Genomic DNA, 24441 nt, shown 5'->3' with positions numbered 1-24441 from the left:
AGCGTCAACCGTGTGCGGCGAGTCCATATACCAAACGTGTACGGGGACCCTTAAGGCATGTCCATTCCATACAATGCGTAAATAGGGTGCGTCATTATGTGTGAAGTGTTACATCGCATGGTGTGGCCGCACCTTTAGAATATCCCGACCTGAATTCGCAATAGAAAATAACTACCTTTTATGTGCTTTTACTTAGCATCTCTAACTTTCCACACAAATCAGTTGACTGCGAAACTATTTTACTTTTTGTTAACACTTTCATGTGATGTTGATATGTCAAATAATGTTAGTTAACATGATTTTTGGAAAGCAATTGGTGGTATAAAACTACGCCTATAATGACGGCTAAAACCAAAGACCTTACCAATAAAATGAGTATTATTAGTTTTATTTAACATTCAGTCAATGCATCTCAGATAATAGGCGATCGGCCCTACTGGCATATCACGGACGACACGACATGATAATTAAAATCCGGCAATATGACATTATATCGATAGTAGACAAAAGTATCCTAAAAGGTAGGTGTATCGTCTAAAATTAACGTAGAGCCACGATAAAATTTTATCATTATTTTATCACTTCATCATGCCAGCCCGACTGGAAATACTCGACAAAAACAATCGTTGAAAATATAAACTCTGTTCTTACTTTCTTCAAACATTTTAACCTGTAGCAGGTTAAAATGTTTGAAGTAAGCAGTAATGACGAAAAATGTACCCAATATCCTAAAAAGTAGAGCAAAATAAAGCTTTGTAATTCACTCAGAATCCACAGAGAATGGTTGCAAAAAGTCCCGACCATCTATGGAGCTGCACAAACTATTTTCGTCCAGGTCAGCCCGTGAAAGGTGCTCGCAAAGCGTCTCTACACATAGTAATGTGTATGCCGAAAGTATTTGTCGGTGTGCTTAAATGCGGGTGAGTGATATTGGTCATTATGTCAAAGTAGCGGTACAAGCCACGGTCAAGGCCCGCGCGCGCGCAGGCTGGCTCACTCCGCCACCGGCCGCGGGGATGTCGACACGCTGCCCTTGAACACTAAGGGAGTTTTGAAAAAGAGAGGTAAGCTAAGTTTTAGATTATTTGACGTTAAATTAACATTATTAGGAAGGTAACTTTCCAAACTGTGCTTGTCACCCAGTTTCATATTTTTTTTTAAATTATTTTTTATTATTTATAATTTAACTATTTCTATGGCCTTTTAAAATCATATTTTTTTTACTATCTTATTCACAATTTTCAAATTTTATATGTAAGACTTACATTGTAAGTGTAACACCAAAATAACATCCCACCATTAATGAAGAATTAACCATTTAAAAATACACTCAAAATTAGGCATTTAAAATTACAATAGAAAAACGCATTTATCAAAATTGAACGACATATTCCAAAATGTTATAGCAGGTCTAAATAATTTACTCGAATTTTTGTTTGCAGACAAAATGGGGAGCTTCAAAAAAGTTACTCTAGCCATAATTTTACTAGCCATCCTTATCCATAATGGCAAGTGCGAAGACGACGAAGATGTTGTGACGATCGAAGAATTTGACGGCGACTGGAGAAAGACTGAATTAGATTCTGTCAATAACATCAATCTACCAAAGGGACGGATACTTTGGCCTTACCCTGTCGATGATGCAGCTGCAAAAGACGAAAACCTCGATAGTGTTAAAAGTGATAACCAAGATTCAAATATAAAAGTAGAGAATGATGAAGAGCAACTTCTAAAGGAAAAGGGGAGAAAGGGCCGCTTTCTGCTGTGGTCATATCCCCAAAGCCCAATAGTGAACATGATGATGCAAACTGTAGCAGTGAACTACTCCCCACAGAACGCCAATGACCCGTTCGACTTCCTTCGAGACAGCTACCCGTTGCCTAAAGGTAAGCAAACAAGTTATTATTAGTAAATTTAATGAATTTAGCGTTAGTAATTAAAAAAAGTTCAAAATATTCCCATGCTAACAACATATTCATGTTGTTTTTCTTTAGCATGTTCGAGTATGTATTAAGCACATGCCTACATACGAGTGCCCACGTAATTACAATGATAATTCGGTTTAGTCATCAAAATGACAACTTCTCAAAATGACAACCGGGATGCAAAATGTCCACTTCTCGAAATTACAACTTCTTAAAATGTCAACTTCGCTAAAATACAACTTCTCATAATACATAATACCTATTGTCTATTTCGGATATTTCGATTATTTGTGGACATTTTGCGTCCCGGTTGTCATTTTGAGAAGTTGTCATTTTGATGACTAAGCCGATAATAAAATTCATTATAATATTTGACTCTTAAACAGCTCCTAAAATGTGTTTTTTTTTTATATAATATATTAAACTCTCACTAGTTACCTAATAATAATTTATCAATCACTTACAATAATTAAACTTATTTAATGTAGTTTATATTGCCATTAATCGAGTGATTTATCGATGACTCAATGAAAATAACCAGTAAAAATTACATGGTTATCCAATTTAGCTAGATTTTATGGTGTTTATTAAAAAAAATCAAGTTCGGTAAAACATTACGAGGTAAGTATTGACTGTCGTTCGTTATTATACTTACTTATACACTTCTTAAGACTTAAACCAAAGGACAAAGGAAAGAAAATGCTGACTAATAACCGTGTCTCATTGTTTGTGTCATTAGAACTCTGTCATTTGGTAAAAGAGGCTATTGAATTCCTATTGAACCGCCAACCGGCCAAAGTACTTTTTATGATTTGTCAGAAAGATATTTTCTTCTAGGAAGTAGTAATAATGAAATATTATGTACAGAATGTAGGTACTTTTGGATTACTGAAAGTAATATCACCATCTCTTAACTTTTTCACGTTTCATCAGTTTTGTTAATAAAAAATGCAATACGAACGCATAAATTGTTTGCAATCAAGCCTTGCCGAACCAATTGCAGGTATTCGGTGACCAATTAACAGAATGCTAAAATTATATAATGAAAACTTCAACGATCTGGATATCTTTTCACTAAGGCATGATAAGTTTCGAGGGCTTGCTGTTGATATGCTCAGTTCAGCCCCGTAAGTTCCACATGTAATTGATATCACACACCTGCTCTGTAGATGCACCCACTTGCGAGAAATGCCTCTGAACCCAAGGTTTCACTTCGATCACCGTATCTCTTGCATATCACCAACCAACATGCACGGTTAGGTTGTTGAAATTATGAAGGTACAAAATATTGCTTTGTATAAGTTATTTTACATGCATACTTAGTTAAAATTATGTAAAAGACGAACTCCACCTTAACACTAGTTGATAAGTAAACTGAGACCAGCGCTGTTGGATTCATAATAATAATATTATTTTATACTATCTTCTTTATATAAATTCTGATTGTGAATCTGTTTGTGGTCCTATGAGAATAAATGAAAAAAAAAAAATAACAGCTAAAAATACCTACGGATTTAAAGTGCATTCATGCGGCATTCGATCACTTTGAGCTGCTTGTTATAATAGACCTAAATAAAAAAGCAAAACCATGTGCAGGTTCCCAACATACTTCGACTGGACTTTAGTCGCTCGCTGTAATACCTGGACCTAAAATAAATCTACGAAAGCAAAAACATGCTATACAGGCTCTGCATACCTTGACTGGACTCTAATTTGCTTTCAGGTTATACGAGTCCTTTAGACGAGTACGACTACGTTATTGTGGGGGCGGGTTCAGCTGGGTCTGTGTTGGCGTCTCGGCTCACTGAAGACAAGCCTAAGGCGATGGTGCTGGTCATTGAGGCTGGAAAACCTGAGATGCTGCTGTCAGACGTACCAGCTTTAGCCCATTACTTGCAGCTGACGGACTACGCTTGGCCGTATACTATGGAACACCAACCGGGCGTGTGCTTGGGTGAGTGTTGAATTTCTTGCTGCTGTCATAAATAACAACCTCAATAAATTAATATTTAAAAAACCGAAACCGAAAGGGGTCTATAAGGTACCTGCTAAAATGAAAATATTTGTTTAAACTTTGTGTAAGGGTTTATTTATTAATCTTTAGTAGGTATGCAGAAGTGTTACAATAAATAAATAGTGCCTGAGTATAAAAATTATTGGAAGTATTTAATTATGATAAACATTTGTAGATGGACACTACCACCTCATTATAAAAATTTAAAAGGTACGTGAGCAGTGAGTCGTATTTATTTTCTTTTAATGTTATAAGAACAATAGCACATAAACCAAACACAATGGCATGTTGCATTCAACGATTCTAACGTTTTTACCCAAATAAAACGATAAGCTTTCAAGTCCAAACTTTTCTATAGACCACTGTTTATTTACCAAGTCAAATACTTCAAATTTCTTTTCCGCCGCGAAGTGTTTTAAATTCTAAAGCTGTAGAAGTACTCAAAGTCTCATTAGCGACGTAGTCCCAACTACCTATTTAAGTAAGTGTTCGTCTAGTGTATAAACTTGTTCGTGCAAGATAATTTGATGCAAAAATACCTGCAAATATTATGTAGGCAACTGGGATGAAATATTGTTATTTATATTCTTTTTTTTAGTTACTTTAACGTTGAAATTATTATTCTGCTCAATACAGATTAAATGTGACATACATATATGTACTATGCACTTGTAAACGTGGTTATTATGTACTGAACTTGCCTATTTTTTGTGGCAAAAATAGATAAATCATAAACCTCAGAGACGTTGGTTTATCCTGTAAGCGAAAGGTCGTTAGCTCGAATCCCACCTGAGGCAGTCTATTTATATCTAATAGAAAAACTTATGTGGTTGAAGATGTAGCAAAATGCTACTCCCATATTATTCAAGGTCCATGGACCTTATTTTTTTTAATGTTGTTATGCTGCGTCATACCGGGAGTCAATTATTTAAATTCCAGTAACAAGCAAATAGCATTCAATAATTACCATAACAAGCATTTTTATTCAAAAGCGTGTTAAAGCCTATGGTTAATGAAAATAGGGCATTTAAGTCTGTAAGCTTGTCGAGTTAGAACTTCCTATATTATTACGAGTAAGTACTTTGTCGCGGAACTCCCTTACATTTTAACAGTTAAAGCATAATCACGGGACTTAATTATAACAAACGTAATCATTCTTTCTCTATTAGTCATAGTACTCTGAGGCATATACTAAGAATTAAGGACCTAGTAAGGACCTAAGCACAGCCAATGTTACTTCCATTCATAAGGTAGAGTTATTCTTTATTTATTTAGACCTTAGAGAATTACCCTTTTAAAACCCCTGTACAGATTCTTACATTTCACCTCTGAGAATTGCCCTTTAAAAACCCCTGTACAGATTCGTACAATTCAAATTATCAACTTTTTAACGCGATTATCACGTTCGGGGCAGGGGCACATCTGCGCGGATTAGCGCGGCGTTGTCGCATTCAGTACTTTGGGTAAAAGAAAACGGCATGAATAATGTTCTTGTTAACTGCCATTTGTAAGAACGCTAGCCTGTACCCTCGGTTTTGCTACGTAGAGTTTAGTTTTTCAAAGAAAGTCTTAACTGGATGACAATCAAAAACACGATGGCAAATCCAAAATGTTAAAAAAGTATAGGTTCTTCATAATGACATCCATAACTTTAAAAAAACATTTTTGTTTTGCTTATAAACTTTTACCCCCTTCAAGTCCAATGTAGGTATTTCTATATCAAAAAATTCGTAATTGATTGAATGATGAATAATATTATAGACAGACAAATATGATTGAAAGTGGTAATGGAACAGTATTAAAACGGATGAATGTGAAATCTCATTTTGCTCGAAGCACGAATTTATGGCACGTAAGCAATCATTCGCGCCGATGCGATGCGCTGAGCAATAAACTTGACTTGTTCTTATCTTTTTCGTTATTACAGGGAGTGAGGAGCAGAGGTGCTTCTGGCCTCGAGGCAAGGCAGTAGGAGGCACGTCAGTCACAAACTTTATGCTGTACACCCGGGGTCGCTCGCAGGATTGGGATCGTATCGCCGCCGATGGAAACTATGGCTGGTAAGCTTTATTTTTTTTTCCATTATTTCGGGTAGTAAGATTAAAATTTCTATATCTTTACCAAATAATAATATTATGTAGTAAGAAAATTCTTCTTGGTGGAAAATTACAAACAGTACTATCTACACGTAATGTGAATGTATACTTACCAACACGAGTAATATGGAACTAATACTCGTCTCGTATATTATAACTGAGTACGATTGTTTAATATTGCATTTATAGCGTATAAAGAAAGCTTACTTTCCTATTTACAGGTCTCACGAAGAAGTTCTGCAATATTACAAGAAGTCTGAACGTTCCGAGCTAAAAAAATACAAAGATGCCTCCTATCGCGGGCGTCACGGCGAGCTAACTGTCGAGAACGTTCCGTTTAAGTAAGTTCTAAACTTGCGCCCAACCATAGGAAACTTTTAAATTTAATAACGAAACTACCAAGATAAGATCTTTACAAAGTTTAAATTAGTTGCACAATGCAATAAATATTCATAACCACTAAAAAGCATTTCGCTATAACGCACTTTTTCATTCCAGGACTGGACTTATTGAAGCATTCCTGCAAGCCGGCCGTGACTTTGGACATCCAACTGTGGATTACAACGCACCAGATCAATTTGGATTTGGCTATATTCAAACAACAACCAACAAAGGTCATAGACAAAGTGCAGCGAAAGCATTCTTACATCCCCATAAAAGAAGAAAGAATCTACACATTCTGCCAGAAGCTAGAGCTACAAAAGTGATTATTGACTCTCAATCTAAAAGAGCATACGCAATTGAATACATTAAAAATGGCAAAAAATTTACAGTCCGATGCAGACGAGAAGTCATTCTTTCTGCAGGACCAATAGCATCGCCTCAGCTGCTCATGTTGTCAGGAGTAGGACCTAAAGAACATTTGCAAACTCTTGGCATTCCAGTTATTGCCGATGTTCAAGTTGGAAAAACTCTTTATGACCACGTTGCCTTCCCTGGAGTAATCTTCAAATTAAATTCCACAAACGCCAGTCTGTTAGAGCCTAAAGTTGCTACATTACCAAATCTGATGCAATGGCTACAGTTCGGTGACGGACTTCTCACTACGCCTGGTTCTGTTGAAGGTATCGGTTATATCAAGACATCGCAATCTGAAGATCCAGAGTTGGTTCCTGACGTAGAACTGATAAGCATGGGTGCATCAATAACACTTGACGCTGGTGGTTTATTCAGAAAAAGCTGGAAAATATCAGACAAAACTTATTATACTGCATTTGGATCACTTAGTGGACTTGATACATGGTCAGCAGTGCCCATGCTTTTACAACCTAAATCAAAAGGCTATATGGAACTGCGAGACACAAATCCGTTTTCACATCCTAAATTATATGGAAATTATTTTACTGATCCTAAAGACATGGCGACCCTAATAGAAGCTGTCAAATATGTTATAAAATTGGGACAGTCACCAGCTTTTAGTAAGTATGCACCACAATTGCATTTGGCAGAATATCCGACGTGTAGAACACATGCACCGAATACTGATGCATACTGGGAATGTGCAATTAGAACTTTGACTGTCTCACTTCATCATCAGATCGCTACTTGTAGGATGGGTCCTCCCAATGACCCTTACGCTGTGGTGGATCCAGAATTGCGCGTTTATGGAGTCGAAGGATTAAGAGTGGTAGATTCTAGTGTAATTCCGAGACCAATTTGTGCTCACACGAATGTTCCTGCAATTATGATCGGAGAAAAAGCAGCAGATATGATTAAGAAAACTTGGTCGAATGTAGTAGCGTAATTCATTTTAGGTAATAAGTAAATTAAAGACTGCCATCATAACATTAATTATTAATTTATTATCTCATCTTCTTTTGAAAATCTGTACTCTATTTTTAGAACGTTGTAAAATAATCTGGCATCCTTTGATTTCATTACAGCCCATATTGGGTTTGAGAAAGGGTTCCGTGCCGTGTCACGTCACCACGAATAATAAAATTAATGGTTCTCCTATGCAGACATCCATTAAAGAGGGATTAACGGCGCTTGGGGAAAGGGCACTACCTTCTAAGTTTACCTATTATGCCAGCAAAACATTGCTACAATCGCAATACGCCGCATCAAAGACTTATGGAAAGTTATTGACTGTACTTATTTACTTACCAAATTAAGAAAGAAAGAAAGAAAAAACATTTATTTGGTACCAAAAAATTAAACAATAAGTACAATCAACTTAAAAAGCAAAATACATTGTACCAAATTGGTCTCTGCTCAGTATGAGGTCATAACGTACTGAAGAGCACGTTACGGCCACTGGTATTCTGCAGAAACCATGAAAGAGGGGTGCGTGGCCCACAGCGAACGTTACAATTCACCAATTAAGTGTTACCGATACATTTTAAAATGGGTTGGAAATTGCTAATGTTTGAAGTAAACACCTTAATACAAAACTAAGTCCATTTAATTAAAATTTCATAGCCAATCTGTTCATTTCCAACGAGATCAACATCTTGGGCAGAGTTTATTAGCTTTCCTTACTTTATAGCAAAATAATGGGCGTTAAATCTTTGGGGGTTTGCCTCATCATTTCCATAAGAGCAAGTAGGTGCCTTGTGTTTCCATTGTGTTCATTTCCTTTCTTTAGCATAATTACAGCGCCATATTACCGTGTCTTGAAGACTCAAACATGCTTCACGTAATTTGGGATTGTACCCTGATGAACACATTGTTGACATTATGTCCTGGCCGCCATTGTCTGTGGCTGATACATTATGTACAACCCACGCCTTCCGATGTAGAAACTCTTACCGCAGCTTTCATTCTATTACGTCACTAAATTAGAAGAAGAAATATATTTACTACACACCTTAATAATACACCAATATGACTTACGACATTCCGGGATTTTGATATCAAAATCTTAGTAACTAAAGTTTGCTGAAGTAAGTTTATTTACGTATGAGTTTACAACTTTATTAAACCAATATCAGGCTCTATCGAACAACAGTACCCACATACGAGAAACAAAACAAATGAAACAACTTTGCCAAAATAATTTAATTCAGTCAAAGTTCGTTCGTCAAATCGGATTTCGTTTATGCGTGCCAGTAAACTGTTACCAGGGTACTGATATCCGGCGACAACCGACATTAAACCCAGGGGAAATGGGTTAAGACATACATTCGGATAGCGGAGTAGTAATACAGCGTTTCCAATGAAAATCACAGACAACGAATTCACGATAGGCTGTAATCTTTAGAGCACCTTAAACCAGCGGTACTTTATCAAAGCCACCCAAACACAGTTGTCTGCGCACTCACTTACTTTACAATACGTTTATTGTGCTTCGAACCGACGCGTTAAGAAAGAGCGAGGGTAAAAAATGTGGAAATGGAACTTTGATGATGTTTCGGCGCTTGGTAGTTAAGCGGCGATTGCGTGGATAGGTTTTTGGTATTAGTTTGTTGAGCTTTTGTTGAAAAGATCTTATCATAAAACCGCCTCTAGCGTCACATCGCCTTTGCATTATTCATTTTAGTTTTGTGTCGAATAATATTAGGTAGTGTGCTGTATTTTATTAAGCTCTATGAATAGATAACTTCAAGTAAACACAATGTTACGTATGACACTTCTGTAACGTGTTACAACTACATAAAATGTTCAAGACTGACTCGTTCGCAGGGAACTTAAAATGTTAATTAGTGAAGTAACGTTCCGTCGTTACGTAGAATTTTAAACTGCTTAATTCAGTTCAGCTCTGTAGAGATTAGGTGGTTTTTGAAGTCGCCGTGATAAAGGGGTGCGCGTCTTGAGTCCTCGTCCAGCACGCCACCAGCACACCTACGCCAATGCCCAACTACAGAAACTCACAATTAAAGGAACTCGAATTAACTATTTTTAATCTTTTAAATAAAATTTATAGCAAAATCGAGAAATCAAAAGTAACTGGTGACCAATTATGAACGAAGTTTTTTTATCAAACTTCAGAAGTATCAAAATTGTGTCGTGGTTCTTATCTCTGGCCATGAACTATAATATAAATGACAAACTTTTATGAATTAAGTTTAATGTGTTTGAAACAGAAACAGATAAGTTGTTCATTCCATAGATAGATTAACTTCTAGTACCTATATGTACCTACGTATGTTATGATAGATTTCACTAACGAAAATATATTATTATGCTTCACACTACCATAATCAATAATGTCAAGGAATATTAAACTACATAGTAGCGATGTAAGTAAGATAATCAGGTAGGTATTTTAGACCAAATATAACATTAAGCTCAAACTTATTCAGTAGATGTGATCATTGTTGAAGATGTAGAGCTGCAATCACGCATACTAAGACCCTACTCAAGATAAACCGAATCGAACTAACTTATTGAACTCCCAAATCTATTATTTCAGTAATGGTCTAGCGCGACCGGCGATAACTCATACAATCCGCAATACCTTCCCGTTTCATTCATCATAAGAACGATTTGGGATCGAGTCGAGTTCACCCTAGTACTCCAGCCAGTTCAATGAATGGGCGGGAAGCGCAGTCGCCCACGCTCCGCCGAGCGCGCGAACGTTCGAACGCTTCGCGCCTCAACAAGTGGACCGCTCGGCAAGTTCAGCGATACGATACTCATAAAAAAGAACTAACCAGCCAATGCGGACTCGTTCAGTGAAAATAAAAAGTGCAACAACTTTTTTTTGTCTGTGCAAAAAGTGAAAAGTTTTTTTTTTGGAACGACAAATTGCGTGAGTTTTTCAAACAGCATTGGATTCGGAAGTGTTTGAATTAATTATTCATTCGTGACGCTCCCAGTTATGTAGGGTTGAAAACTTTTTGTCTAATAAAAAATGTTTCCCTTACATTATTAAAATTCTTCGAAATAGCCTACAATGATTGCGAAAGTTTGGTTCTTATTTTAGGACAGAGTTGTTAATATTTTTAAAAGTTAAAATAAAATAATTCTTGTAAATAATTACAACAAAAATTATAGTAAAGTGTCGTGTAGGTAATTTTGGGGTAGCAACTGGAACAGCATAGAATAGGATAGGGCCTATAATGCATCAAGTGAGTCCTATCTTCAGGAATATTTAGATAGAGTTTATTTAGGCTATGATGATGATGATAACAATAATTGTTTCCAATCCTCCAAAGAGTACACGGTTATTTGATTTGCCGTTTAAAAAAAAAGTAAAGCGCCAAAATAATCATATTATTGAAGATTACTTTCTAAAACATAATATCAAAATAAATTGCCTCATTATAGTGACTAAGTGTATCTTCCGGCAGTACATCCTTTTTATTTGCGCAATAAAGAAGTAAAAAGTAATTCGTACCTTCCGCGCGACGGAATGCTCGTACTTTTCAGCGTTTTAAAACGGCAACTATAAATTAATGGCAACTCGGGGAATATTACAAAATAAATCACGCTCGTTTAAAACAGGTGCCTTGTTTATCTTGTTTTTAACATGGGCTACATCTCGAATTTCCTGAACGTATTTTCAGTTCTTTTGTACCAGTTCTGGAGAAATAATTATTCTTAATAACAAAGCTTTTGTGCAACGTTTTCTTTGGAAGGCCTCGCCTTTGATTCATATTTTTCATTGCCCGGAAATTAAGTGGAATTGTTTTTTTAATTATTTAGCCTGAAAATTTCATCCTGAATTTCGACCACAGGATTACATGTTAAATACTTACTTGCTAATAAAACAAAGCCATTTGTCTTTGCATCAATAAAAAATATAATAACCATAACTACTCGTAGAGCTAGAAACAATAACTAACAATTAAGTCATAGATAATAAATCAATGTCGCCAGTTACGGTTCAGTACATAGGCAATGCGCATAGAATATAATTTCGAGGTACAGCCGTAAGAGATTTATTGAGGAAGTGCGAAATAGCCGGAGATGCGATCGCAAACGGAACAGAGAAACAAAGAGGAGCGGTCATCCGCTCTCCGCAACCTCTAACGAAGCGGAGCACACTTTCCAATACAAAGAGAGCGATATTTGCGGTAAAGATGGCCATTGTCTAATATTTTCAACGAAAAGAGGAACTAAGTATCGACAAAGGTTTCATACAGGGTGTCTTTTTAAGCATGGATCAAACAAAAGGATTGATTCTACTGCTCAAATTCAACAACTTCCCTATACAAATAATATCGAAATTCTAAAAAAATTTACGTCCCCATACTAATTAACGCTGATTACTGATGATGATTATATAAAAGTATTTTTAAGATCTTCTTTCTCTTCAAAGACTTCCTTCTCTTGAGAAACATTTTTGCTCTTAAGCAGTTGAATCAATCCTTTTTGTTTGACCCATACTTAAAAGGACACCCTATATAACGCGAAATATTGCGTTCCCCTTCAACTGTAAAGCTGTTGAATCTTCGCTGCAATATTACGAGCCTGCTGAGAGTAGTATCGCGGGGAGATGTGAAATGAAATAGGACCCTTTAGTACCGGCACTGACACAGTCTGTCAAGTAAGTGGATAGAATTGATGTGGATTTTACAAAAAATACTGTTAAGCGCCATTAACAACAATTCAGTCGATGCCACTGACCTAATTAAACCTTTTTAATTGGCCGATTAAAGGGTAATTATTGTAAATATTTGTACGAAATTACAAAAGCTGTGTCGAATCCAACCTGAATGATAATAACACATAAAGACCGACACGATATCCTTCCATGTGAAATATTGCCGTCCGTGTATACATTCTTTTTGATACATATTTACGTTTTAGCGAAATTGGGTTTTATTTTATGAAAAAAGATCGAAGTAGGTATTCATTTCAAGAATAATTACAAGTAATTTTTATCGGCCTTTATTCCACAAAAGAGAATCATAAACAAAATTATAGGCATTTTTGAAATGCGAAATGGCAGCTTAATAACAAACGAAATAGAGGAGGAACCACCAAGAGCGGTCATCCGCACTCAGCATCTCGAGGATCCCACTCTACCACAAAGCGAGCTTAAAACGCTGCGGGAAAAAATAGCCTCATTGGCCCCCAATCTCAAGCATTTTTCACTAAAGAGGACTGAAACAAAGCATCAGTAATAATAACAAGGTTAAGTACAATGCATTGTAAAATTACTTTCCAAATAGGGCGTAATTTGGACTTTTTAATGAATGCACAATTACCGCTCAAGAAGCGATTGCTAACGAAACAGAGGAATAAAGAGCGGTCATCCGCACCCCGGCGCCCCTAACGAAGCTCGAGGACTCTCCCCGCAACAAAGAGACAACAAACGAATCTGTCAGCGGACTGGAAATTGTAACATGTTCCCGTAGCTATTGCATTTGGCAGAAAGACACGCGTTTTCCCACATTTGTAATAGCATACTTCGTCATATCTCGTACATACTCGTAAGTCTACCTCGACTTACAACGAACAAAGACGTGAGTCAGGCCAGAAAACTTTATTCAAAACTGCCCTTCGGGGATCCAAATTTATCATAACACGAAACCACATAACTGTGGGTAGCTAAATCTTGTCTTTGAAACGCTACATAGTTTTATTCATTTTCTGTAAATAGATTTCGATATTATTTTGTACAGAAGTAATGATTAAAAGCCGTTTTTACATTGCACATGTTGGATAACGAAGCTCAGCAAAGCGAAAAAGCAGCTATAGCTATGTATCAGCAATTAAGGGGCTATAATTCGCAAGCCGAGAGTGCTTGATATAAAGTGGGGTTCTGTATTATTTTTTACATTTATAGAATCTGAGTTCGTTTTTGATACTCATCTTAAGAACAGAGTCCCATAAAAACCTATGTAAGATGAGTTAGTAAAATATTAGTAAATTGGTATTTAAAAATATGTAATGTAGTAAAAACAGCCCCGTAGAGCGATTTTCGCGATTCATTTTAGACGAATCCACAGATAAGTAATTACAAAAGTAACTTTAACCAAATGTTGCATTTAACTGTTTATGCTGCCCTTATCGGGCTTACTTATTTATTTGTAGGTGTATAAAGATTACTGTTAATCAGCAAATAAACGTCAAATGGAATAGTCCTCACAAAGTCACAAAGGTCCCGCCTTCTCCGTGGAACCTTGGAAAGCTCGTTTGGTAAAGCACGATAATTTATCGCGCCCTGCAAAGCTTGCCCGGCATAAATATGTACGCGAGTCCCGCTTAGCCTTAGATAATTTTAGAATTTATTATATTAATTTATTTATTTAAGTGCTCAGTGATTCGCGTTTTCTATTTGAGTTCGTTTTACATAAACTTAGGCAAATTAACGTTAAACAGATAATTAGAATATTTAGTTTAGAGATGTAATTTTCGTACTTTGAAAGAGAAGGGTGAGTAAATTCAATAAACGTCGCTGCGGTTTTGTTTGTTCATCACGCATCATGAATATTCTCGTGAAGGGTTTTATGCATTTGTATAGACGACGGCACATTAAGGTGAACGCAGTCACACATTCACAAACGATGCTTGCATAAGTGAAGCAACAAATCGAACGCACAGCGATGAATTGAGCTCTGTGATTGGTTCGTGTGTGACCCTGTGCGTCCACGCGCACTGTGAGACGTCATAGTAATGTTTGTGAATACGAGCGAGATTTATGTGCTGTCACTCAAGCACTGCTTAAGTGTAAGTAGTAGACGAGCAGTGTTTCAAGAGAAGGACTCAAGATACGAGTACGAATGGAGTACCTTAGTTACCAATTAACATTTTGATAAGGTAGGGCAAACTAAATATGGAAATACGTGCATACGAATAGAAACCGGCTCGCAAGCAAATTACACGTATGAAATATGGCTCGGAACGAAGTATAGAAACATAAATCGGCTCCGTACTAAACTAATGTGTTTGTGATTGGCCGTGGATTTTTTTACCCATAAGTGATGTTTCGTACTGAGTTTACTTCCGTTGTTTTGTCTGGGTAATTTTCACATATTAGCGTCTTCCAATGGCTACCATTAGTTCTGGGTGAAACTAAAAGAAATAAAAAGTACCCCGAAGTAACTAATTAGTATCTAGGCAGGAAATCACTAGTCAGAGATAGATTTATGTCCTAAATTGAAAGGGGGCAATAAAAGTTTAGTACATTTTTACGACATACGAGTATATTATTACAGGTTAGTAATAAATAATAATAATAATAAATAAATTTATTCAGTTAAACATTTGGATCTAACAAGGGGTGAACCCTGACACCGAAACTAGTAAAAAATACTGTATTTTCAGTGTCAGTGATTCCTCGACATTTGTGGGCTAACATAGAAATATTTAAGTTTTACATGCTAGGACTATAACATGGAAATTTCAGCTGGTAACTTAAAATAACATTAAGGTGATATGAATAGGAGCGATTTTACAGAACATTTTATGATCATGTGTGTGTGTGTGTGTGTGTGTGTGTGTGTGTGTGTGTGTGTGTGTGTGTGTGTGTGTGTGTGTGTGTGTGTGTGTTTGTGTGAGTGTGTGTAGCAAACTTTAATGGGTAAGCAACTATTTTAACAGATTTTCAGTATCAGCATATGACATCTTCAATAGGCAAGCTGTAGTTTTCTTTTTTACCTCGAATCTATTGAGAGTATAGATATGTGTAGACTTATGTATCCTGTTGTATATAATTGAGGAGAGGGCTGCATATTGACGTCTAGCTAAGGCTGTACGGCATTTTATCGTGGGACACACGTGAGTTGAGGCTCGTCGGTGATTAAGGACATCCTTATCAAGAGGAAGAGAGGCGTGTCTTCGCAAAATACTTCGAAGAATGAAAAGTTGCCGAACTGTGAGGACCTGGCAGTCCAAGTATAACAGGTTGGTAGAATATCTAATGCGGTTGTGAGTCATTACCTTTAAGATGGCTCTTTGGGCCCGCTCCAAATTCAGCATCAGGGTACTGCCAGCACCTCCCCAGACCGGGATGCAGTAAGACAGTAAAGATTGGCATAAAGCAAGATATATAATTTTGATGGTTTCCTGGTCGACCAAGTGTCTGATGGTCTTAAATATATAAATTAACTTGCGCACCCTACCATTCAAAGTTTCAATCTGTGGACGCCACTTTAGGTTTGAATCAATAATGACCCCAAGGTATTTTACGTTGTGAGTGATGTTTAATGGGTGACATCCACACGATGCTGACGGCAAATTACAGGTGTGCACGACAATATTACAGGCATCGGTTGGTGGAGAGGAGGTAGATGAGATGTAAAAGGGGAGAATATGTGTCTTCTTTAAGTTTAAGGTGAGAAGATTTGTTGAAAGCCAGTCAGTCACCTTTTCCAGAGCAGCCCGGACATATTGCTTAGCACTCCTCCAGTCATTGCCATATACCAAAAGTGCAGTATCGTCTGCGTAAGCGAATACACTACAGTTTGGTATTTTAAGTTTGCACAGATCGTTGACATATATCTGGAAGAGGGTAGGTCCCAGTATGCTGCCCTGTGGGACGCCATAGTCTATGGACAGAATGTCACTAACGTACGGGCCGATCTTGACACATTGTTCCCTGTGCAGAAGATAACTTCGAAAGATGCTAAGCTCCCGACCACGTATGCCATGGGATTCCAACTTATCGATCAAGATGGGAATTGAGACCGTGTCAAAGGCCTTGGAAAGATCAAGAAAAACACCGAAGCACTTCTTTTTGCCGTCAAGCTTATTTACTACTTCACTTGTGAGACTAGCAACAGCGTCCTCAGTGGAGATTCCAGATCTAAAGCCGAATTGATTTTATGCTATCAAGTTATATTTATCCAAAAATTTAACTAGAGCATTGTTTAATATCCTTTCCAAGACCTTCGAGAGAACGGGCAGGACAGATATTGGTCTGTAATTAGCCGCATCATTTTTATCCCCCTGCTTAAAAATGGGACTAACAAGTGCTCTTTTTAGTATCCTAGGGAAGACACCGGTAGAAATTGAAAGATTACACATGTGCGTAATTGGTGGTATCAGAACATTCCTGCAAGTTTTTACTAAGGTCGGAGTGATTTTATCCCAGCCAGAAGAGCATTCATCTCGCAGACCCATAATAATGCGCTCCACCTCCCCGAAATCAACCTCGGTGAGTGCCAGAGAGTTTATTGGATTAACGAGTACCGTTGGCGAGGTTGTAATTGGAGGAGTTATCTTAGCAGCTAGATCATTTGCTATATTGACGAAATACTTGTTTACAGAGTTTAAAGCAATTTGAGGATCGCTGTTTTTAGCAAGAAGTTCACGTGGAGGTTCTGCGTTACCAGTAGAGTGAGTCACTTCTTTTACCACTTTCCACATAGCTTTGGGGTTATTTTTAGCCTTATTAAACTCAGATCTTTGATATTCACGCTTTAATTTATGAAGAAGATTATTCAAAAAGTTGCGGTACCTTTTATAGGTAACTTTGATTATATGATTTTCTGGATCGTGACGTAGCTGTTTATGAATTTTATCCCGGTTTTGAATGCATCGCAGTAAGCCTGGTGTGATCCAGGGTTTTAGAATATTTTTCCTACGAGTTGTCACAACCGTTATTGTGTGTGCATTAATAATGTTGGTAATAATGGATACTAACCGATCAGCTGCTTGGTCTGCATCCAGGGTACATATTACAGAAGTAAAGTCAGCATTAGTGAGAGCTCTTTTGATGGATTCGTGGTCTGTTTTAACAATTGTTCTAAGTGTTTTAGAGTTTTTAAGGGGGCCACTTTCAAGGCACAGCACAATTGGCAAATGGTCAGTTATCATGCAGTCCAGAATCAGAGCTCTAGAAGGTAGATTTGTTTTCAAAAGTATATGATCTAAACAGTTTTCTAAGCGTGTAGGATACGTATGGGCCGGTAGCAGACCAAGTGCTGCGGTAGAAGTAAGGTAATAATTAGAGAATCTATCATTGTTATTGGTTTTAATGTCTATGTTTAGGTCCCCCAACAGAGAAATGTTTCTATATGTGTCGAGACTAAGGACAAGATTGTTTAAACTAGATATAAAGTTGTCTATATTAGAGTATGAAGGGGATCTATAGATGCCTATAAATGCAAACTTGTCATCTATTGTACAAACTAAGCAGTTACCGTCCTCGAATCTGGGTTCCCACACGGAAACATTTAGACCTTGTTTTGCATAGATCACTACACCGTCATTCTGCAGTCTGTTGTTACAGGTATGAAATGAACTATATCCATCTATCTGTGGTATTTTATTTATGTTCTTAAGCCAACACTCGCTCAAAATTACAATATCAAGGTTGAGCTTCGTAGTACAAAGCATAGCCGTGAACTGATCAATATTTTTGTTAATGCTCCTAATATTCATGTGAATTATTTTGAGATGCTTATTCGGATTACCTAATATATGTAGACATTGACCTGGTTGACATCTGAGAGAGTCAGCAACATTAAATGAGTCTAGCTCATTGGTTATATTGTTTAGTTCAAGCTCCGTGACAATTAACTATGCGTCATCTTTTTCTGCAATATGGGTTCGCCCAAGCTAAGAATATTAGGCATTTCAGATTTTCGATTAGGAGTATTGCAATTATTAAATAGTTTTAAAATAAGAAATAAAAAGAGCAGCAGGTCTGCAAGGTAATAGCCACCAGAAGTATGCGAAAGGAGAACATAATTAAATATTGAATGTTTGCTATAATCACTTTTCCCAAGGATGTGTGTATGTGGTGTGGTATGTGATGGATAGGTTATTATGTATTTTGTTTGATGTGTGTTGTGTTTGTGTTTTGTGTGTGAACAAAAACACAAACACAACACACATCAAACAAAAACTTAGTGTAAAAATAAATTAAATAATCTAAGTGATACTTATCCAACCAGGTGATGCAGAGCTTTTTGTGCTCATAAAATTAGTATGACTCAAAGCCCTAGTCAATTAACTCTGCTGATAGTTGTTATAACTGAAAGGCTTACCGCTCTTTCCGAATAAGACCATCAAAAACTTCCCAATAAAACTGAGCTGGTGGTAATTATGTTTAAGTCGTCCGGCCCATATACATTGTACCTGCCAAGGTCCGACTGGCTCCGAACGTGGGCCCATTACCACGTAGGGGGTGAAATACGACATAAATGTACGAGTTACGGCGCCGGACATTCTATGGGCCATATAAAGCCGCAAGCGCGATAAATTGAATTTAGCGCGTTTATCATCGCGCGCTGTGATTAGGTTTTTTATTACCACGCCATGTTTTGCGAATTAGTAGTATCTGTATTCTGTACCTAATAATGCGAAGCGAACTGATTGCTTTGAAGGCCGTCAAATGTTGATTGACTTATAACTGATTTTGGGGGTATTCAAACCACGCCAGCGCGCCAGTATTGTAAATAAAAACATTAACGCCCATATTAACGTAAGTATTCACAAACGATGCTTGCTTAAATGAAGTAGCAAATCGAACGCACAGCGTTGAATAGAGATCTGTAATTGGTTCGTTATGTGACCCTGTGAGACCTCATAGTAATGTTTGTGAATACGGGTGTAAATATAATTTGGAAACAAGAGGTTTTTACATAGTTATTATTATTAAAACTATTTAGTGTGGCATATCGATAGTATTATTATCAAAAGAAACAAATTGTCATTATTAACAAATATTTTGGTCTTATTTAACTTTAATGGTAACTATGACGATAACCGGTGCTTTTTGTATGGAGTTTGACAGTCAAAGTTAAAGTAAGATGGTGCAACCCAGCCTAAGAGTAAAACTGTTAATAATAACAATAATTATTATTGTAATAATATTGTTCATGTGTCATACTATCAATGTCCTAAATCATTTCAAATTGAAAATCGATATTAAAACTTATCGATAAATACGAGTCACCATACCACCAATGATTAAAACCGGACAATGACATCAATTTTCGATTCGACAGATGGCAATGTTGTGATAGGGAAATGATAAACAGTGTTATAAACGCGGTTGAGTGACGAGTGAGTTGATTACTATGTTAATTTTACTTTTTATTGACTACTAGCTTTTGCCCGCGGCTTCACCCGCGTGATATTTAGTTTGTCACATATCGTGTTAAATTATAGCCTAAATATTATTCTGGGATATAAACAACAATACTTTAAAGTTTCATCAAAATCCGTTCAGTAGTTTTTGCGTGAAAGAGTAACAAACATGTTGACATTCAGACATTCATACAAACTTTCGCATTTATAATATTGGTAAGACTAGATTCTGCTTCCGGCTTTACCCGCATAAACGGTTAAAAACTTCATTTATTACCAAGAGTTAGTATAAAAATAATTCCAAATGAAATCTTTGGTTTTCACATGAAACTTTCTACCTCTATTTCAGCACAAAGGGTAAGATTTATTTCAGCCCTTTTCCTTTTTCTAGGCTCTATCTGACTTTTGCCAAAATTCATCAAAATGGGTCTGAGATTTAGGCGTGAAAACGTAAGACAGAGTTACTTTCTTGTTTAAATAGCTTTCTGAAATTTGTATTACCTATTCTTCGTTCCACTTTAGCCTTGAAGCAAATACTTACATATCACACACACTATTCATAAGTTGATCGCTACAAACACAGATGAAATATTTAAAAGGCATTATTCAGTTGCAGTGCCTTCTTTGCAACAGTAACACTAGACTCGAGCTAAATCCCATCCATAAACGATTGACGTTCGAGCTTTTACTTCAATCTGAATCGCCCGGAGGAAGGAGATTGTGTTCATTTATATTGCATTTGAAAGCATTGTTTCTTGCGCAATTGCTTTGTTTGTAAATAGCAAAAGTGCTCACTGAACTTCGAAATGGCAAAGGATTTCTATTATTTGCAAGGTTTTGAAGATTTTTCTAAAGTAGAAGTACTTAAAGCTTGTAAGATCAAGATTTGCAAATTTTTGGTTATGTTCCTTTTCTGACTTCACATTGATCGTGCCTAATTTGGATCTAAAAAAAAACAATGAAGCTGTTTTAGGTCAGTATCACTACGAGACCTTTTCTGAATTTTTCTATTTCGAATTTGGCCAGATACAAAAATATGTTAGTCGCAAAATCTTCCCCCTATCACACATGAATCTTAACTCAAAACATTACTTAAACCAAGATCGCATAACATTCCACAGACGAAGAAGTTAAGCAGTATCAGAAAGTAATTCCAATCCGAAGTGACAAATCATAAGGTGAATTCATTATTATAGCCGAACGCGGAGTTGGAGCGGGCAAAGTTTTATTAGCTCGGGCAACCCGCCGGCTAAATTCCAGTAGTTACAGCGGTGTTGCCATTGTTTTACCCAGGTTTCCACGGTTGTTGCAAATAACATTATATACGCAATACGAAATGCATTAGTTTGTTTTACATTCCCTATAGCCCGTAGTATGTAAGGGAATGTAAGTAAGTTGTATAACTTTAGATTTAAGAGCAAGGACGCATACTTGAAACCGTATTACAGTCTCTGTGACTTATGACATCATCATTTGATAAACTACATACCTTTATGTAAATACATAATGTAAGGGTATTTTCAATTACATAAACTAATAAGTTGCTTTGAAGACAAATCAATTAAATAAATAAATAAATAAATATCCTTGGACATTTTTACACTGCGCTTCTAGTCCCAAACTAAGCAAAGCTTGTACTATGGGTACTAGACAACGGATATAAACATACTTAAATACTTTTTTTTTTTTTTGTAAATACATACATATTATACATAGAAAACACCCAGTCCAATACAAACAAATATGTTCATGCACATAAATGTTTGTACTGTGCGGGAATCGAACCCGCAACCTCCGGAATAGTAGTCCGTTTCGAACCACTACACCAAACGGCCGACGAATGTTAATGTATAAACAGATAAATTAAATCAGGTTTCACACGGCTCCAGAATCGTGATTAGATTTGGCACGCAGACTGTGTGTCTACCCGCACAAATATTGGTGTTTTCCTATGTCTATGTTCTAATCGTGGTTTATTTGCTTGCTAAATTCGTTTACGACTTAATTGAATGATGCGTAATTGAATTAAGCGTATTTACGCAAACAGAGATCATCTAAAACTTTCATTTTAAACAAGTAACGTTGAATAATAATACTCACAGATTTTAGTGAAATCGATAAGCTATTTGATTTCAATTAGAAAAGAAACAACACTCATTTACATGTAGCATTCTTGCCCTCAACAATATACCTATTTAGTTAGTTTCTTTATTAAAATTATTCGACTTTATCCGCCTGACTCACCTGTGGGCTAATTCAAATGCATTTGTCGAGAGTAGAAATCGTCTGTCAAATAATTTTCTAGTAATCAATTTTGAACTGATTGTCAAGGTAATACAGTTGAAAATTGAATATCAAAGCCAGACTACGCCTAATGTCAGATCAGCCGATGGTAGATGCCAAATTTCCAATATCGCGTACGAAGACGGAGAACTTTGTCAATATAGTGGTACATAAGGGTCATAATTAGTGGATGCCGACGATTTTCGCGCTGTCATCTCAACGACTGCCCACCCTTGTCGTTAGAGCAGTCGACTGGATAGAAAGCATGGAATTAACATGGTGATTGATAAACTAGGTGCAAATAAGCATAGGTATTTTATAACCACAGAATGCTTTTTGCTTAAATTTGAAAATAAAGGATATTGTTCTGCGTCCATACATCGTTCGCCCCAAGACCCCCAAGCAATGAAATAATGATTTTTATATGTGAAATTACTTAACGATTGTCACCTTATCTTAGATTAATAAAACCTAGATGGATAGTCTTCATACAAACGCTTCGTCAAGAGTGAGGCAAAAATCTTATGTCATTAGTGTCAATTTTGTTGGGGAGTGTAGACAGTAAAGGCGATTTTCCCGAAAGTAGGGAAATTTTTAATACGTTTTTAATTATTTTATAATTAACAAAAACAAAACGCATCATTTACTTACTTATTTATTGAATTCAAAGTATCTACCTAATAACAATAAGATAAATCGACTTAAAAGTCTCGATTTCATAAAAAAGGAAGTGTATTTGTACAGCGAACAATTGGGAAATACATTTTCTTGTTACTGGTATCATTCCCGTATTTAATTTTTGAAAGCCAAATTCAAGCAAAATACGCGTCGAATTGTAGTACTTACTTATGAAATGTAACACTGGTCACTTTCTTTCGTTTTTCTGATGTATTTTAGACACCCTTTCACAGCACAAACCATTATAATTAATTAAAATTCGTCGGACGTGTTTACCAATTTTTCACTTTGACAGTTCATGTGACGTTTACGGGTAAGCCGTGCCGGCTCCCTAAAAACTGCCTCACCTTTCGTGCATTGACTATCTATCTAGGCTTTATTAATCTAAGCACCTTATACTCCACTAGCTTTTCGCTCGCGGCTTCGCGCGCGTGGCCTACATTAGGTACCTACATATTTTACGGAACCCTATTATTTTCCAAAATAAAATTTAGCCTGTTACTCGTGGATAATGTAGCTTTCGAATGGTGAAAGAATTTAATAAAAACGGTCCAATAGTCTATTCATTACAACCAAACAAACAAAGTTTTCCTCTTTATAATATTAGTGTAGATACTTAAAGCACGGATAAGCGGGAGATTCGTTACAATAGGAAAAATGCTTCAGATTTTGAGGTTATTAGCATATAACAGAAGTACATTTCCATTTTCTATCTTCTATAGGTACTTATAATAAATCTGTAGAGAGGTCAACTCTGTACATGAAATATATTTTCAAAATAACTATCAGGGGGTGATACTGATGCCAAAAATGCAATCAGTAAAATTTTTGTCTGTCTGTCTGTCTGTATGTTCCTTATAGAAACAAAAACTACTCGACGGATTTTAACGAAACTTGGTACAATTATTCTTCATACTCCTGGGCAGGTTATAGTATACTTAGGAATTCTCACGGGAACAGGAATTAGCGGGAAAATCCTTTTGTATGAAAAATCTAAACCGCTTAAGTTAGACGCTTTAAATTTCGCACGTAGGTACTTTAGTAAACTAATTCCCACGGGAACTGGAATTCGTGGGAAAATCCCTTTGTATGAAAAATCTAAACCGCTTTAGTTAGACGCTTGAAATTTGACATGTAGGTATCTTAATAAACTTAAAGCTTAGTTACAACAGGATATTGCAAAATTCCCACGTGAACGGGAAAAAACATTGGAACGAAAAAATCTAAACCGGGTAAGATAGATGAAGGGGGTAAAACGGGATCCACGCGTACGAAGTCGCGGGCGGCCGCTAGTTGCTAATAAAACTATTTATTGTCAAGAATTATATGTATAATAATGCGAATTCCCGTTCCCGTGGGAATTAGTTTACTAAAGTACCTACGTGCGAAATTTAAAGCGTCTAACTTAAGCGGTTTAGATTTTTCATACAAAAGGATTTTCCCGCTAATTCCTGTTCCCGTGAGAATTCCTAAGTATACTATAACCTGCCCAGGAGTATGAAGAATAATTGTACCAAGTTTCGTTAAAATCCGTCGAGTAGTTTTTGTTTCTATAAGGAACATACAGACGGAC

At 36.5% G+C, this 24441-nt stretch overlaps 1 protein-coding gene across 1 annotated transcript; it reads left to right on the top strand.

The window, feature by feature from the left end:
- Window positions 1-959: 959 nt before the first annotated feature.
- LOC135072576 (glucose dehydrogenase [FAD, quinone]-like) lies at window positions 960-7820 on the top strand. Its single transcript, XM_063966540.1, has 6 exons — window positions 960-1064; window positions 1443-1886; window positions 3649-3879; window positions 5867-5999; window positions 6257-6376; window positions 6534-7820. The coding sequence occupies exons 2-6, from the start codon at window positions 1448-1450 to the stop codon at window positions 7777-7779; spliced, it is 2169 nt and encodes a 722-aa protein (XP_063822610.1). The 5' UTR covers window positions 960-1064; window positions 1443-1447; the 3' UTR covers window positions 7780-7820.
- Window positions 7821-24441: the final 16621 nt, after the last annotated feature.

This window comes from Ostrinia nubilalis, chromosome 6 (assembly GCF_963855985.1).
Source record: "Ostrinia nubilalis chromosome 6, ilOstNubi1.1, whole genome shotgun sequence".
NCBI classification, from domain to species: domain Eukaryota; kingdom Metazoa; phylum Arthropoda; class Insecta; order Lepidoptera; family Crambidae; genus Ostrinia; species Ostrinia nubilalis.
The sequence above is the reverse complement of the archived record's forward strand: the minus strand, read 5'-3'. Positions and strand labels throughout refer to the sequence as shown.